This window comes from Monodelphis domestica, chromosome 5, assembly GCF_027887165.1.
Source record: "Monodelphis domestica isolate mMonDom1 chromosome 5, mMonDom1.pri, whole genome shotgun sequence".
NCBI lineage: Eukaryota > Metazoa > Chordata > Mammalia > Didelphimorphia > Didelphidae > Monodelphis > Monodelphis domestica.
The window spans coordinates 35,327,407-35,343,553 of NC_077231.1; the positions used below are offsets into that span (position 1 = coordinate 35,327,407).

At 38.3% G+C, this 16,147-nt stretch overlaps 1 protein-coding gene across 11 annotated transcripts in view; it reads right to left on the reverse strand.

Annotated features, from left to right (window-relative positions):
- The window catches only part of LARP4 (La ribonucleoprotein 4), an 80,530-nt gene extending 64,701 nt beyond the window's left edge, over positions 1-15,829 (reverse strand). For 4 of the 11 annotated variants that reach the window (XM_056798254.1, XM_056798253.1, XM_056798249.1 and 1 more), the window contains exon 1: positions 15,132-15,223. In XM_056798254.1, coding sequence (XP_056654232.1) covers positions 15,132-15,155 — 24 coding nt within the window. In that variant the 5' untranslated portion in view covers positions 15,156-15,223. Of the gene's footprint in view, positions 1-15,131; positions 15,224-15,584 lie in introns of those variants that run through there. The other 7 variants (XM_056798256.1, XM_056798255.1, XM_056798251.1 and 4 more) reach the window with 4 other exon arrangements.
- Positions 15,830-16,147: the final 318 nt, after the last annotated feature.

Genomic DNA, 16,147 nt, shown 5'->3' on the forward strand with positions numbered 1-16,147 from the left:
GAAGAATGTAAGGGCCAGAATGATTTCATGGCAAATGGGGAAAAATGGTCATTGGGAATATAAAGGAGTAGATGCAGCACAGTCAAGAACAAAGGAAAATTCTGGCCATAGGGCAATATCAATAGCCTCTTTTTACTGAAAGCTTTGATATTTCTAAGAGTGAGATACAACAGAAAACAGACAAAGAAAAAAGATTTCCATGGCAGTAACTCAGAAAGAAGCTTTAATCCTATACAGAAATTAAAGGAATAAATAAAAGGGCCATGAATCAGAATAAAAGAGCATCATAGAAATGAAAGAAAACAAGGGAAAAGAAATCCTTTTATTAGAATAGGCTCAGAAAATGAAATAAAAAGCTAATAAAATAAGATGAGGGGAGGGTGGAAGTAGAAACCATTGCCACAGGTGGACTTCCAGTGCTTTGGGTTGACTGCAGATAACTGAAACCCAGGAAAGCAAAATTAAACATATGGGGACCCAACTGTACATGACAAATATGTGATATATATATTTATAATATGCTAAAATATTCATGATTGCTTATGAATGGTAAGCTCATAACAAATGGATTTATGATCTAATTTATTCAAGAGAATTAATTTTGCTTCTTTTTGAATCCCTCAAAGATGTAGACCACAGCTTACCCACTCTGCCCTTTCTGTGTGACTCTCAACAATGAACTCCCTTAAGTGTGCCACAGGCTGTCTACTCAACAAGCCTTCCCTACTTTCTCCTGATTTCATTAACAGTAAAGCACTGGCTCTTCTTCCACCTAGCCAGCATATCTTCCCAGGTCAAATAACTGATAGAGAATATTTTTTTATTCTTGTTTTTCTTCAAAGCCCCTCACTGATTATAGGTTACATCCTGGTTACACTCCCACTGTTTTATGATGATCCCTTTTAGTTTTGGGAGGCAGTGTCATTCCAAGTCCTGTTGACACAGAACATCAGAAATACGCTTTTCTCTTCCCCAGGAGCTTTCAAATGGGGGGGGGGGGGGGGGCCTGTTGTTAGCTGGTGAGAGGAGAAAGGTTAGAATCGGCTAAAGTAAGTAGCGGACTAGATGCCCATTTGCCTCAGCTCCCCACACTTAGCAATCATGCAGCTAGGTTCTTGATATTTTGGGGTCATGGTGTCTGTTCTTTCCTGATCTTAGGTGAATGTGTATCAAACACTAATCATAATGAGCCTCAAAAGGCCACAAGAACCTCCCCATCCCAAGTTTGGAAACTGTAATAATATATAACAAAGACAGCAAAAAGTCTATCTAGATTTAGTCGATCCAGTTCAGAAACAAGCTGAGATCCCAAGGCCTGCAAAAAAAATAAAAAAATAAAAAAGGAGCTATGTCCATCTGCTATGCTTACACCCAGAAGTGAACTTGGTAGGGTGAATATATAGTAGGACCTTGTTCTAATCAAACTCAACACACACAAATTCAGGTATGTGCAATTGAAAAAAAAAGTAAAGGCACAAAAATACATAAAATAAAAATTTTAATTACATGCTAACTCCACACCATCTCCCCAATAGACAAAATCTTGCCGCAATTTTGCCAATCATAGTCACTCTTGCTTTGAGATACTAGAAGTCTGAATCATTACATTGTTTTGTGCCAAACATTAAGAGTTCTCACTTGTAACAAGTCTTGACCACATCAGAGTAGTGCTTCTCTTTGTTTTATTAACATGTCCATGTTTATTAAATTAAAAGTCAGTGTCTAGATATGTTCATATAAGAAATACTTATTAAATAATGGGGTTTTCCATTATGTGAGATTTTTGACTTATGCAAAGGGTCCTGAAACCCTGTATTGGTCACAAAAATGAAGTCCTATTGCATTTAATAGAAGCCACTTAAAGTTTTGAGTTCCTAGGGAGTAAGGTAATAAAAGTTGTGCCATGATTCTGGGGGATGTTTCAATAAAATTGTCCTACCTACATTCTCAGAAAATATAAAAACTAAGAAAAGAGAAAAAAAGGGTTAGTTAAAAAAGTCAGAAAAAGTACTCTTCAATTTCCTGAAAGCAATCCACTCTTCTCCATTTTACCGCTCGACCTAGTTGAAGGTCCATTTGTTCCATATGAAAATGCTCTAAAATGTATCCATTCAGATGTACACAGAAAAATATAGGTAAAAGATAATCATTATCTACTTAATCTTTCTAGTGTCTTTGGACAAACCAGATATCTCTTCTAGGAAGTTCTGAAAAATCTTGGGGCTTGATGCAATCGACACAATGTCATCCAAAACAAAGGCATCTGGATGATGCCTTATCCATTGGAATCCTTTCTTGAACTAGACTGGATACTGGCTCCCTTTCATCACATTTGCAAAGATTTCTCATGACTATACACAGCTCCTCATTTTATGCATCATTCGACGTTCATCAAAAAGCCATTAAATTAGCTTATTTCTGTAGTTTTCTCTCCAAAGAAATTTTGAATAATTTTGATATATAGATGGGAAATATTCAACAATGGATCACATCTTTACCATCTTATAATTGAGAACATAAGATCTGTATTGGAGCTGTAAAATGGTTCATTTTAGGAAGCAATTTGGGATTATGCTCCCCTCCTAGTACTATATTTTTTTAATTCCCCATGACATTTAAACTAGAAATTTTATTATTGGGTTTTGACACCAAGGAAGCCATAGAGAAAGGCCCCACAGATGCCAAAATATTTATAGTGGCATTTTTTATGATAGTCAACAATTGGCCACAATGTTGTTAACAAATTGTAGAGCATGAATATACTGGAATATTATTGTGCTAATAGAAATGACGTGTGTAATGAATACAGAGAAGCAGGGAAAGATCTCTATGAATGGATGCAGAGTAAATTAGGCAGAGGCAAGAGAACTAAACAATAAAAATTCAAAGTAAATGCAGCAAAATTATAAAGACCAAACAAGACTTGAATGAAGAGAGATGAGAAAACTCTTCCAACTTACCACTTCCTGGGGATGGTAGGTCCCAAAGGTATGACACACATTTTTGGATTTTTTCAATGTATTGATCAATTGTGCTGACTTTGGCCTCTAAAAAAAAATACTATTTGGGGGACAGCTGGGTAGCTCAGTGGATTGAGAGCAGGTCTAGAGATGGGAGGTCTTGGGTTCAACTCACGACCTCAGACACTTCCCAGCTGTGTTACCCTGGGCAAGACACTGAACTCCCATTGCCTTGCCCTTACCACTCTTCTGCTTTGGAACCAATACACAGTATTGATACCAAGTTGGAAGGTAAGGGTTTAAAAAAATATATATATAGATAGATAGATATATATTTATTTGTCATATGGGATGACTTTCTGGAGGAGAAAGGATACTTGGGATAACTATGATAATTTAAGAAACAGAAAATATCAATATATATTATATTATAAATACAAAACATCAATATATCTTTAAAAAGATACCATTATTGATTAAGAACATTTGACTCAAAAGAAAACACTGTACAGGCTCTTTTACACTGGTTCATAACCAGAAAGGTAATTTAAATAAAGCTTTTCCCCCCATGTATTTTTATGGCGACTCTTCTATGTTTTAGCTACCCTTCATGATTTGTAGGTATCCTTTCCACACTGTGGGGGGTTAGGGAGTGAGGTAACTCTGCAATCTGGAAAAATCACATAAAATCTTTTGGCTTCCCTTTTGTACCATTAGTTTTGAATTTTTTTCTTTATCTTTCATGGGATGTTTATAGTAACTAATTGTAAAATTTGGGGGTCATAGGCTATATGTATATCAATGTAAATATATCCCTACATTTCTAGTCTTTGTGTGTCATCTGCTGGGTTTCATGTTCTTTTAAAAAATTTTAACCTATTTTAACTTAAAAAAATTGTGCATATTCATGGTATTAAAAGATGAATACATTAGCATTATACAATGCTATACCTATATTTTATGCACTTCTGAGTTTCTAAACTTTGTGTGGCCTGTGCCTTCTGCAAAACTCTCCAAAAATTCCCACTTAATTTTTTTTATATTGATACTGTGATGGGGAAAGTCATGTTGTGGAAGGGATACTTGCAGTTTGGTAGTGATTAATTACATCAGCAATTTTCTCTTTTTTTACCCCCAGTTTAAAATTATTTTAGTTAGACCTGCAAACCTATTTTTAGTTCTTATTGGGTTAATTCTACCTTTTATTTATTCAAATATTTCAAACCACTGTCCAGAAATTCAAATCCTGTTCTGATATACACTTAATAATCAGTGGTTAACTACCCAACTCTGTCTTCCTTGTGAAACCCCTGACTAATCTTGGCAACAGCAACAAAAAGATCTCCTGTGTTCCAAAGTTTTCTGTTACTTACCCAAGACTTCATTTTAGCAAAGCTTTCTATTCAAGAGAAATAGGATGAAATCCTAAATCAAATATTTATTGCATGATAGATGATGGGCAAGTCATTTTTATCTCTTAAATCTCAATTTCAAATGTAAAAAACGAGACTAAGTATACTTGTGCTATCAACTTATGGGACTACAAAGTAAAATGCTGAATAAAAACTATAAAGTGTTATAAAGAAAGCCCATATTCATAATTAGAAGTTGAAAAAAAAACTAGCATATTTGCACAAAACCACAAGTTTATGACCATGTAGGCTTCAGACTCCTTGATGTCTTGTTCGCACCTTAATTTAACGTGCCTCAGACTCAACTAATTATTTTCTTAAATGTGCATTTCCTTCTGACTTCACCATAACTTTAGAGTTAATTTCGACTTTCTCCCTCTTCTTTAACCTACCTCTCCTATGAGATCCATTCATTGAAGTCATATTATTCTATGTCTGTTCTGAATCTATCAGTTCCTTACTATTACACACAACCCTTCTCCACACAAAACCTACCTTAGAATTGACACAAAGTATCCTTTATAGGGCAGAAGAACTATAAGGGCTAGGGCAACTGAGGTTAAGTGACTTACCCAGGATCATACTGCTAGGAAGTGTCTGAAGTCATATTTGAACCCAACATAGCTTGTCTCTAGGACTGGTTCTTAATCTGAGCCACCTAGATGCCCCCCTACTACAATTTGATGAATACATTCTTTAACTACTGCTAGACTCATTTCTTCCTGTCACCACTGCTTTCAAACTTTCCTTGGGAATAAATAACCTTATCATTCCTCTGCATAAATCCCTTCTCTCCTAGCTGTGTCTTTGTCAGGCCTATGTTTTTCCCTATACCTTGAATACTTCCCCCACTGCTACTACTTTGGTTTGGTAAATTCCTAGCCATTAAAAAAAAATCCAAATGCGACCTCTTTTCCAGGGAAACCTGCCCTCCCCCCCAATGACTTTTCCTCTTAGGACTTTAAAAAACTCACTGAGGTATTTATCCTATATTAGCTTGTTAAAAGTTTGATCTACCTTTGGATGTAATTTAGCAGCTCTTGCTCATGAAACTGCTATAGTTTTTACCACGTGTACAGCAAAAGCCAATTTAAGGCTCTTTTACAGATACGCAAGAGACATACATGTAAAATATTTTCTAACACAAAATAGTAACAATAGGTTAAAAACAAAAAGAACTAAAAAAGTAACAGTGTAAATGTTGCTCCTACAAAGATTCTAATAAATCCAAATAGCATCCTTTGTTACTTGTCCAGAATAAGATAACTCTTGATTAAACTAGAATTGATTATGTAGGATCTAGAATTATCTCAAAGAGTTAGAGCTGAAAAATACCTTAAAGTTAATCAAAGGAACGTCTCTCCCATTTTATAATTGATGATATATAAAGAGAAGCTAAATAATTTAATCAAGGTCACACTGCTAAAAGTACTTGAAGATTTGAATCCAGCGCCCAATCAGCACATTACCCTCTTCTCCCTTCTCTATCCCATGACAGGTAATTCATTCTTAGGAGGTGTGGATGGGTATGTATGGGGGGAGGGTGGGTAATGGATGAGATCAGACAATAAGACAGCACAAAAGAAAAACTTCTCTGAAATTCCTTGGCATATTTAATTTAATTTTACCTTCAGTCAACTATGACAATTTTATGCTTTTAAGTTGCATGATCTAAGCTTGTGTTTTTTTACTTGAATATTCAATAACCACCAGCTATAGTAGTAAGAAAGCTAAAATACTGTTTCAATACTTTTTCAGACAGGATCATAGTACAATTCCTCTTCACTTAACCTTGTAAATGCTGAAACATCAATAGGAAAAAATAAAAGGCAATCGCTGACTGAATTTACTTATGCCCTCAGAAAAGATATCCAAGTTTAATAATCTCTCTGAAATTAAGGATGGTCCGGGACAACCCACTGAACTTTACTTCTAAAAGCATTGCTATAAGTTTACATAGTAATAATATCAAGCTCAGCACTGCAAAGAAAAGACTTCCCATCAAGGCTCAGATTATCCTCTCCATGAAACTTTCTTGGTCCTCCCAAATGAAAGTGCTAATTCTCTTCTTTAATTTGACTGTACTTTTTTCTGAGGAATTATTTCTTTTGACTTACTATTTAAATTAACATCTTAGAGGGGAAGCAAATTATCAATTGGAAATTGTCAGAAAAAGTTTGAGAAATACTAATTAAAATAATTTTGAAGGGGATAGCTAGGTGGATCTAGGGATTCAAATCTGTGCCTCTGGGGAAGTCACTTGATCCCCATTGCCAACTCCTTACTGCTCTTCGACCTTGGAACCAATACACAGTATTGATTCTGAAGATGGAAGTCAAAAACAAAGGGGAAAAAAAAGCAATTTATTTTGAGGTATTATTCCCATACATATCAAATTGAAAAGGGCAATTAAACAATAAAAGGCATTACTGTTAGATTGTGGAGAAAAATGCAAAACTATCATCAGGGTTGAAGCTCTAAACTGACACAAAAATTATTCTTTCCCCTTTGACCTACTGGTTTTACTCAGACTATATCCCAAGACTATTACTTGAAAAGGCTTTCTTGGTGGTAGCAAATAACTATTAGTAGCTAGCCTATTATGTCCAATGGTCGATGAATAGCTAAAACTGTGGTCATATTAATATAATGGAATAATATTATATTGTGAAAAATATGCAGACTACCAAGAAACACGGAAATATGTACAAATGATTTTGATCAAAGCTAATAGATTTGGAATAATTACAGTTACTTAAAAAAAAGCAATAAAAATTAATAATGAGACTAAAGAGACAACAAAAATAAACTTACTATTATTTTGTTAACATTTATATTTTTAAAAAATTAAAATGTTAAGTAGCTTGTAGCTTAAGGTTTTATTACTTGCTTATTTAGTAACATTTGCTGATATTAAATTTATAATGAAAAGAAATTTGTTTTGTTTGTTATTTCTATGTATTTTTTAATATATTAAAGTATACTCCTTGAGGGCAAGGAACTGAATTGTTTTTATCTCTGTATTATTCTATATCATAATGCCTTCAATATAGTATTTAATAAATGTTACAGAAGTGAAATAGTTAAGTATAAGGAAGAGAACAAGTCTTATTCCCCACTTCTAACATGAGGTAAACTACATGGCCATTATGAAAAAGTTCCTTACATCCCAATGGTCCCTCAGCATAGGCTTTTCCCTAGAACATCTAAAGGAAAAACCTCTAGAGCTAGAGAAGTAATGGATCCAAAAAACACATGGTGGGCAGGCAGAGAGTAGCATCCCCAAGAAGCACAAGGGTTAAGAACAGAAGCCAAATAAGGTTGAGGTAATTCCAAATGGTCATGAAGGTAGAGAAAGATAGTGCTCTCAGAAGCTTATGCAATAAGTAGAAAACTTCCCTCTAAACCTTTCCTCTCTATGGCAGGGGTCCCCAAACTGCAGCCCCCCGAGGCCATGTATCCAGTCCCCACCACACTTCCAGAAGGGGCACCTCTTTCTTTAGAGGTCAGTGAGAGGAGCACTGTATATGGCGGCAAGGCAAGGTGTAGCATCGTTCACATACAGAACTACTTCTGGTGACATAATCCTTTGCATGGCGCAAAGGATTACATGACTGCACAATAGAAGAAGTCAGCATGGTGATCTGTGATGGGGGGAGGGGATTCCACACTGCTGCCCGGTCAGGGTAAGGGTTAGGTTTTTATAGCCCAGCCCAGTGAACTGGTCCCCTGTGTAAAAAGTTTGGGGACCCCTGCTCTATGGTATGCTGAAGTAGCTTTACCTCTCCTAAATATATAGAAAACCTATTCTCCACTCTATACTGAATTTCTATCAAGCTGGGTTCCCATAATGTCCTAGAGACCTTTTCATTAGTCCCCAAACAGAATACAGATTCTTCAAACATCTATTAGTTTCTCTGGCTATTTTAGTATTTAAATGGTAAATCATTAACAGTACCTGAAATACTGACCTGACCTGTTATTTCCAACTGGTTCTTTGGTACTGAAAATGGACTGACCAATTCTATAAATCAACAGGTACTTCCTTTCATATCAGAGATGTAAGTGCACAAAATTTTAAATTCTATTTTTGTTCTGAAAATGCCCCCATTTAATTACCTGTATGCAAAAGCAGGTCATAAAACTATTAAAAATTCCATTTACACGATGAAATAATTGAACTAAGAGCAAGATGGTCTCAAAGTACAGTATTATATTTTAGTATACCACTTTTTTCTCATACCAATTTTACTAAGATTTATCTAAAAACATTTTTTGGGGGGAGGGGGGAATGGGGTAGCTCAGTGGATTGAGAGACAAGCCTAGAGATGGGAGGTCCTAGGTTCAGATCTGACCTCAAGACACTTCCCAGCGGTGTGACCCTGGGCAAGTCACTTAACCCCATTGCCTAGCCCTTACCACTCTTCTGCCTTGGAACCAATACACAGTATTGATTCCAAGACAGAAGGCAAAGGTTAAAAATAATAATAATAATAAAATAAAAACACTTTGGTTCTTTCAAAAGTATTATCCAATATCACTTTGTCTTATAGAAGTTAAAGCTTGGAGGGGGGGAGGGGGGGAATTGGGGATGGGATATAGCAGATGTATTCCAGAGATGGGACCTTATAAAATTGGCATGAGGTAAGGATGGAAGTCAAGTTCAGAGATCTATAAATAAGTCAGCTGCAGTATAGGGGGAATGTTATCTGTAAAGACATGAAACGTGAAATAAGGCAGAAAATTAAAGGGCTTCAAATGTCAAACTAAGGGGTCTTTATTTTATCCTAGAGAAAACAGGGAGCCAATGAAGCTTCTTCAAGAAGATTCTTGACACCTGTGTGAAGGATGTATTGGAGAGGGCAGGAACTGAAAGGTGTAACAATTAGGAAGTTATTACTATATGGTTAAAAGATGAGGGACTGAACTAGAGTGATGGCCACATTAGTGGAGAGAAATGTTTGGGAGACAAAATTCAGGGAGTAAAAAAAACAAAACAAAACAAAACCAGAATGATTCAGGTAACAAAAACGTGCATGATTTGAAGAACAGTGGTACTCTCAAGAAAAGTAGCAAAGTTTCAGAGGAAAGATAAGGGAAAAAAGATATGAGCTCCCCTTCAGATATATTATATTTGAAATGAAAATGAAAAGATTCAAGTGATGTCCAGTATGAGGGAATGAAGCTCAGGAGAGATTACAGCTGTATATAAAAATCTGGGAATCGTTTGCTAATTGATCCATGAGATCTGATTAGAAAGTGAAGAGTGCCAAGAACAGAGAATGGAGGGGACAATTTTGCTGGATGATGATCTAGCAAAAGATACTGAGGCCTCAAAAAGACTGAAGAGTCAGAAAAAACTGAAGAGAAAATATCTAGAAAGGAGGGTTAGTCAAAATTATCAATGCTTAAGAAGTTAAAAGAAAGACGAAGACTAAGAAAGTCCATCAGATGTAGGAATTAAGAAATCGTTGATAATCATGGATGGAACAATTTAGGTGGGTGGTGAGGCTCCAGCCCCTAGTCCAAGGAGTTGAGATGTGACTAAATAGAGGTAATATATATTAAAATAGTTCCCCCCCTAAAAGTTGGATATGAAAAAGGAAGATGATAATGTCATAGCTCGAAGGAAGAGCTGAATCAATAAAAGTTAAAAAAAAAAATTTCCCCCCCTTAAAGGATAGGGAGACTTGGGTACTTCAGGAAATAAGAGATTAGGAAATGATCTAAGGGACAAATTCCCAAGAGACTTCATTCTTATTTCTAGCCTTAAGTCATCTTCACTCCAGCTGAATCCCCTAAGGGCAACTATCAAATTGGAACCATTCAGGAAAAGACTGGATGACTTAATCAAGATGTTGTAAAAGGAAATTTGCACATTCTGGAAATTGTTTTAAGATTATTAAAAATTGTATGCTGTAACTAGTCAAGTACAACTATAATTATGCATAGAATGACAGTGGTATGGTCCCTAACAAAAAATCTGCAAGGTTTAAGAAGATAGAACTTAAAATACATACATGTAACTAGAGAACAATACAACTGAGTATATAAAACTTTAAAAAAATGCATCTTGTCTTACTAGAGATTCCCTGTAGGTAGGAACATCTCTCTACATACATATACTTAAGTACACAACGTAGTAGTTTGAATAGATTAAAGATTATTTGATCTGGATTCTAAAATTTATGGGTCCTGTCTCTTGCAGTCTACCTTGTTCATCTTTCTTCACCCTTAAGAATATAAACAACGATTCATTCTCATTCTCTCTCTCTCTCTCTCTCTCTCTCTGCTCTCTCTCTCCTGACTTCTTTCCACTCCCTTTAATATTTAAAATTTTTTTGATACCAGTGAACCTCCACATAAAAATTGTCCAAAGTATATACAAAGTATAAAATGGGGGCAGCTGGGTAGCTCAGTGGACTGAGAGTCAGGCCTAGAGATGGGAGGTCCTGGGTTCAAATTTGAGTTCATACACTTCCTAGCTGTGTTACCCTGGGCAAGTCACTGAACCCCCCATACCACTCTTCTGCCTTGGAGCCAATACAGAGTATAGAGTCAAAGGTAAGGGTTTAAAAAAAATGCATCCACTTAAAGAAAAATCTTAAGAAATGTATTTTAAAATTTTGATGTTATATTATTCTTATATGGCAATATTTATTTATACTGTTATTCACAAAAACTTAAAAGTTAACAAAAATTACCATGGACAGGTCCAGTCCTAGAAATCACACTTTAATTACCCAGGGAAAAAAAAATTCTAAGATTAAAACAGTCACCTTCAAACTGGTGATATCTATCAGGCTTGGGGATTGGGGGGAGGGTCCTAGAAGAGAGAAAATAGGGAAGAATGGGGAAGACCACTACAAGCAAGTTCAAATATGGAAGCAAGTAATGCTACTGAACAAATCATAAGAGTTCCACAAGAAATCCTCTAGGAGATAGGAAGTGTTGATGGGAATGGGACAGGAAAGATAGTTTAAGAAATAATCCTACATATGGCATCTAATGAAAGGGAGAGACAATAAAAATTGCATTCTGGTTTAAAAAATAAGAGAATATTTTAGATATGAATTTTACAACAACTGAATTACAGTAACTTTATATTAAGGGTGATTAAGCTGGTCCATAGTACAAGAGTGAATTAATGCTATAAAAGTCAGTTTGGCCATGTAATCTTATGCCTTAAATTATTAATATCACACTGGCTACATAATATTTATTTTGATATTTTATTAACATCAAAGTGTTATGTTACTAGTATTTTCAAAGTGGTATGAAATTTATTCAAAATTTTCATTGAATATAATATTTATAAAAAAATATAAAAATTAATAAAAATAATTTGAAAATAACATAGCATTGGGGGACTTGCTATTTTCCTGTTACAGTGACTTTCCCAGAATTGCAAATATGGTGAAGCTGCTCTCTACCTAAAACTGACTCTTTTGTACTCCATCTCTTCCTTAAGGGGCTAATATCAATAAATTTGATCCATTTAAGAAAGGTGTCAATTAAATGGCCAAAACCCCCCATCATTAGTCAAAATGTCATAACTTCATTTAAAGTTATTTTAGGGAAAAAACAGAAATGTTATCTATGGCTGCCCAATCAAAGGCTGTTCCTAACTTTTAGTTTCCACTCTTGATTAGTTGTGTTAAATTTCAAGATCCATTACTGTCCAGAATTTCAGCACAATTTGTATTTTTGTAGGAAAAACTTTTCTTGGATTAAATAAACCAATCAATAGCTGTAAGTTTTTTGGTGCTGTTCTACATTTGATAAATTAGCATGTATACACACATATGTATGTATATATATACTTACAATTTTATTGATCTGTTTAGGATTTTATGTCTTCATTTTGCAGGGTATATAACCAACAGTTTAGATTGGCATTCCTTTTTTTTTAAAACCCTTACCTTCCATCTTGAAGTCAATACTGTGTATTGGCTCCAAGGCAGAAGAGTGGTAAGGGCTAGGCAATGGGGGTCAAGTGACTTGCCCAGGGTCACACAGCTGGGAAGTGGCTGAGGCCAGATTTGAACCTAGGACCTCCCGTCTCTAGGCCTGGTTCTCAATCCACTGAGCTACCCAGCTGCCCCTAGATTGGCATTCTTAACTTTTGTGTCACAGATCTTTCTGAGAAAACCTATGGACCCTTTCTTAAGAGTGTTTTAAAATGTATTTTTTTCTAACCCGTACCACCTTCCATCTTAGTATCGATTCAAAGACAGAGGAGTGGTGAGAGCTAGGCAATTAGGGTCAACTGACTTGTCCAGTGTCACATAACTAGGAAATGTGTGAAGCCAAATTTGAACTCCAGGCCTGGCACTCTATCCAGCTATCAAATTGCCCTTTCAGAAAGTTTTATAAATAAGACAATGCATATGTTTACATAAGAAACAAAATATACTGAAATACACTTCTAAAAATATTTAAAAACAAACAAAACAACAAAACCCAAACACACAAAAACCCAAACCAAACAAACAAAAAAAAACCCCAAAAAACCCCCAAACACCAGGCCTCCAAACCTCAAGTAAAGAACTCCCTTTGAAGGATGGGAGTAGTTCTTTGGTCATTTCTTTCTTTCTTTTTTCCCCCCAACCCTTACCTTCCCTCTTAGAATCAATACTATGTATTGGTTCCAAGGCAGAAGAGTGGTAAGGGCTGGGCAATGGGGGTTAAGTGACTTGCCCAGGGTCACACAGCTGGGAAGAGTCTGATGTCAGATTTGAAACTTGGACTTCCCATTTCTATTTATCCAAGGTACACAAAGTTTATGAAGCCAGTAAGTTTTAAGGGAAAGGATGTTTTTATACAAGAATTGATTAAAATCTTCATCTATGTATCAGTTATCCACCTCTCTGATCATTACTTATTACTATTCTAATTTTAAAAGTTAGCTGATTTCAAACTATTTTGTTGTTTTTCAGATGTGTCAGGGTCTTTGTGACCCTATGGACCATACTGTCCATGAACAAAGACATTGGCAAAAATACTTTAGTGCTTTGCCATTTCCTTCTCTAGGAATTTAAGGCAAGCAAGTTAAACGACTTGCTCAAGGCCACACAATTAGTGTTGAGATCACATTTGAACTCAAGTCTTCCTGACTTCAGGTTCTACCTTCTTCTATCTACTGAGTTACCTTGCTGCCCCCAGGCAAACAGATGTTAGAGACCAGACCATGGTCACACAGATAGTGTAGAGGCTGATTTTGAACTCAGGTCCTCCTGATTCCTGAGTCTAGTGCTCTCTATCCAGAGCTATGGAGCTTCTCCCAACTTTTCTGAGAAGACCCAAATAAAGCAGTATACCATATTTTCAGCCCCAAAGCCTTAAGAAGTATACTACTTTTTAGCCAAACTAAAAGAAATCATTTGGTAGAAATGGAACCCCCAAACCCCAATATTAATACCAAAATCAGTACAATAATTTACAACTTTTAAAACGATTAAAGTAGAAACATTAACTTACTCAAACACTCTGTGCCAAAAGATATTCTCCCTTTATGTATACAATGAGCAAAAAGCAAGATAGAAACCTTTGGATGTGTGGAGCATATGGAATTCATGTTATGATCAAAGTTCAAAATATACATTTTCCAAGAAAAGAGTGGTTATAAACATTAAGCACTAACATCCCTAAGTCCTGTAATAAACGCTGATAACTAGCATTTATATAGATTAAGGTTTGCAAAGCACTGTACATGTTATCTCAACTGTCAATTCCAAAATAAAAATCAAAGCCACACTGAAAGTCAGCCATCTATAAGGTTTAAAAAAAAATAAAAAGGGCCTAATATGCGTACAAATTAATAAATGACTTTTCTCTTCGTAGGTCAAATAATGATAATTTAAATTTAATCTTCAATTAACAACCATCCAGAAAATAGGCTAGGAAAAGGAAAATCGTAAAGCCAAGAGATGGAAAAAAGTAACAACTCCAAAAGTCTGCACTAAATATCTTATACTACGAAGTTTTAATTCCAACAAGTTTAAAGAAATAAGAATCAAGAGTTCCACGAAATATAAAATTACTACTAAAAAATCAGGCTCTCGTTACCACCTCTACAACAGTCTTGATCTGTAACCTACAAACAACTCTTTCCCCCCCACGGGGGAAAAAGGGTCCCCTTGTAATGGGCACAGTTAATAAGTGCCAAGTTGCTAAGTTGCAACTTTGCAAGGTTGACGTTTCCACAATGCAATAACAATATGATCTGGAATCTACTCAAACCATTAGCCTGGCAGTCAGCTGATGTTCTCTGCACACAAGAGGGGGAGGAATAACGAGGAAAGGAAAAGGGGAGGGGGGGACCCCAAGGAAACTTCAGTGCGTGCCCAAAGCCGAGAAATCGCTGAAGTGAAAATAAAAGAGGCAGGCACAGGCTTGTCCAGGTAATCGGAGAGAGAAAGGGATCTCTCCTCGCTCCCAATCCCGGCGCCCCGGGGTGCTGTTCTGCCCATTCGGCGTTTTCTTCTCCATAGGCCTCGACTGGTTCAGGACCAGTCATTGCGGCGCAGCAACGGCGGCGCCAGAGCAACTTTACAAAAGGTCACCGCAGTGCCTTTCAGGGCTCTTCCCTCCTGATGTCTGCCCGGGCCTCCCTCGCTTTCTCCCCGGCGCTCTCCTCGGCTCCTTCTCCCCGCCATGGAACCTTCCAGAGACGCAGGGGCGTCCCCGAGGGGCAGAGATGGGGGGGTGGGGGGAGACCGGGAAGAAGAGGGCTCCCCTCCCCCACCCCTGCCCTCACCTCCGTCCCTCCGCAGCTCCACATGTTGCTCACTCCCCTCCCGGCCGGTGCTTCACGCTGCCCCCTCGACGCGAAGAGCGCCCCCTCCGGACTGCCCTCAGCTCAGGACGCCGACGCCGACTCCGACTCCTCCTCCTTCTCCTTCTCCTCCCCCAACCGCCTCCCCCAGTCCAGACCTCCCGAGGACCCCCCCCCCCCCGGGCGCTGTCCTTTTGCCCCACGCGGCACCTGCCCTCCACCCTTGGCCCCGGCCTGCCGAGCCCTGACTCTGCGGCGCCTCGGCCCGGGCGGCTAGAGGCGCCGTAGGCCGTGCTGCTGTGTCAGCCTCTTGGGCCGGTTAGGCAGCGTGTGCGGCCTGGAAAGTCACATGGCGGCGGCGGGCGGGCTGGCGGGCCGGCCGGCACTACTCCCCTCTTCCTCGTCAGCGCCAAGGCCCCAGTCGTCTCTACTTACCTCCACGAAGAGCAGCATCTCCTCCGCCGCCGGGTCTTCCTGGTTTCTGTGACTCCCGCCCGTTCACAAGACGCACCCTCCAAGTGCCAGCCGCTGCGTTAAGGACACTCGGCGTTCCCCCCTCTACCCGGCTGAGGGCCCGGCTCCTCCTCAGCTCGCAGCGGCCGCTGGCAGACCCGGCCCCTCAGGCTCCACCTCCTGTGAGATAGTTACTACTTCCGGGGCGGATGGCCTACAGCTTCCGAGGGGAGGAGAAACTGGGTGAGGGACGTAAGGGTCAACGTTGCGCTCCCAGCGGCGGATGGGGGCGGAGCCCGTAGCGCGCCCAACGGAACGCACTGCCCCCTAGTCGGCGCCATAGAGGGAGGAGGTGTGGTCGAGCTACTGCTCTCACTTGCGACTGAGTGTGCACTTTCCTCTGTGGCAGTTCTTTGAGCGTGCCACGCTGTTTCTGGTGGGTTTACCGAGCAGAATAGCGCGGTCGCCTTTCATCTCGCTGAAAATTATGGAGAAGGGCAAAGAGGGCCCCATAACAAAATCGCACCATCCTCCGGATGCTCTCC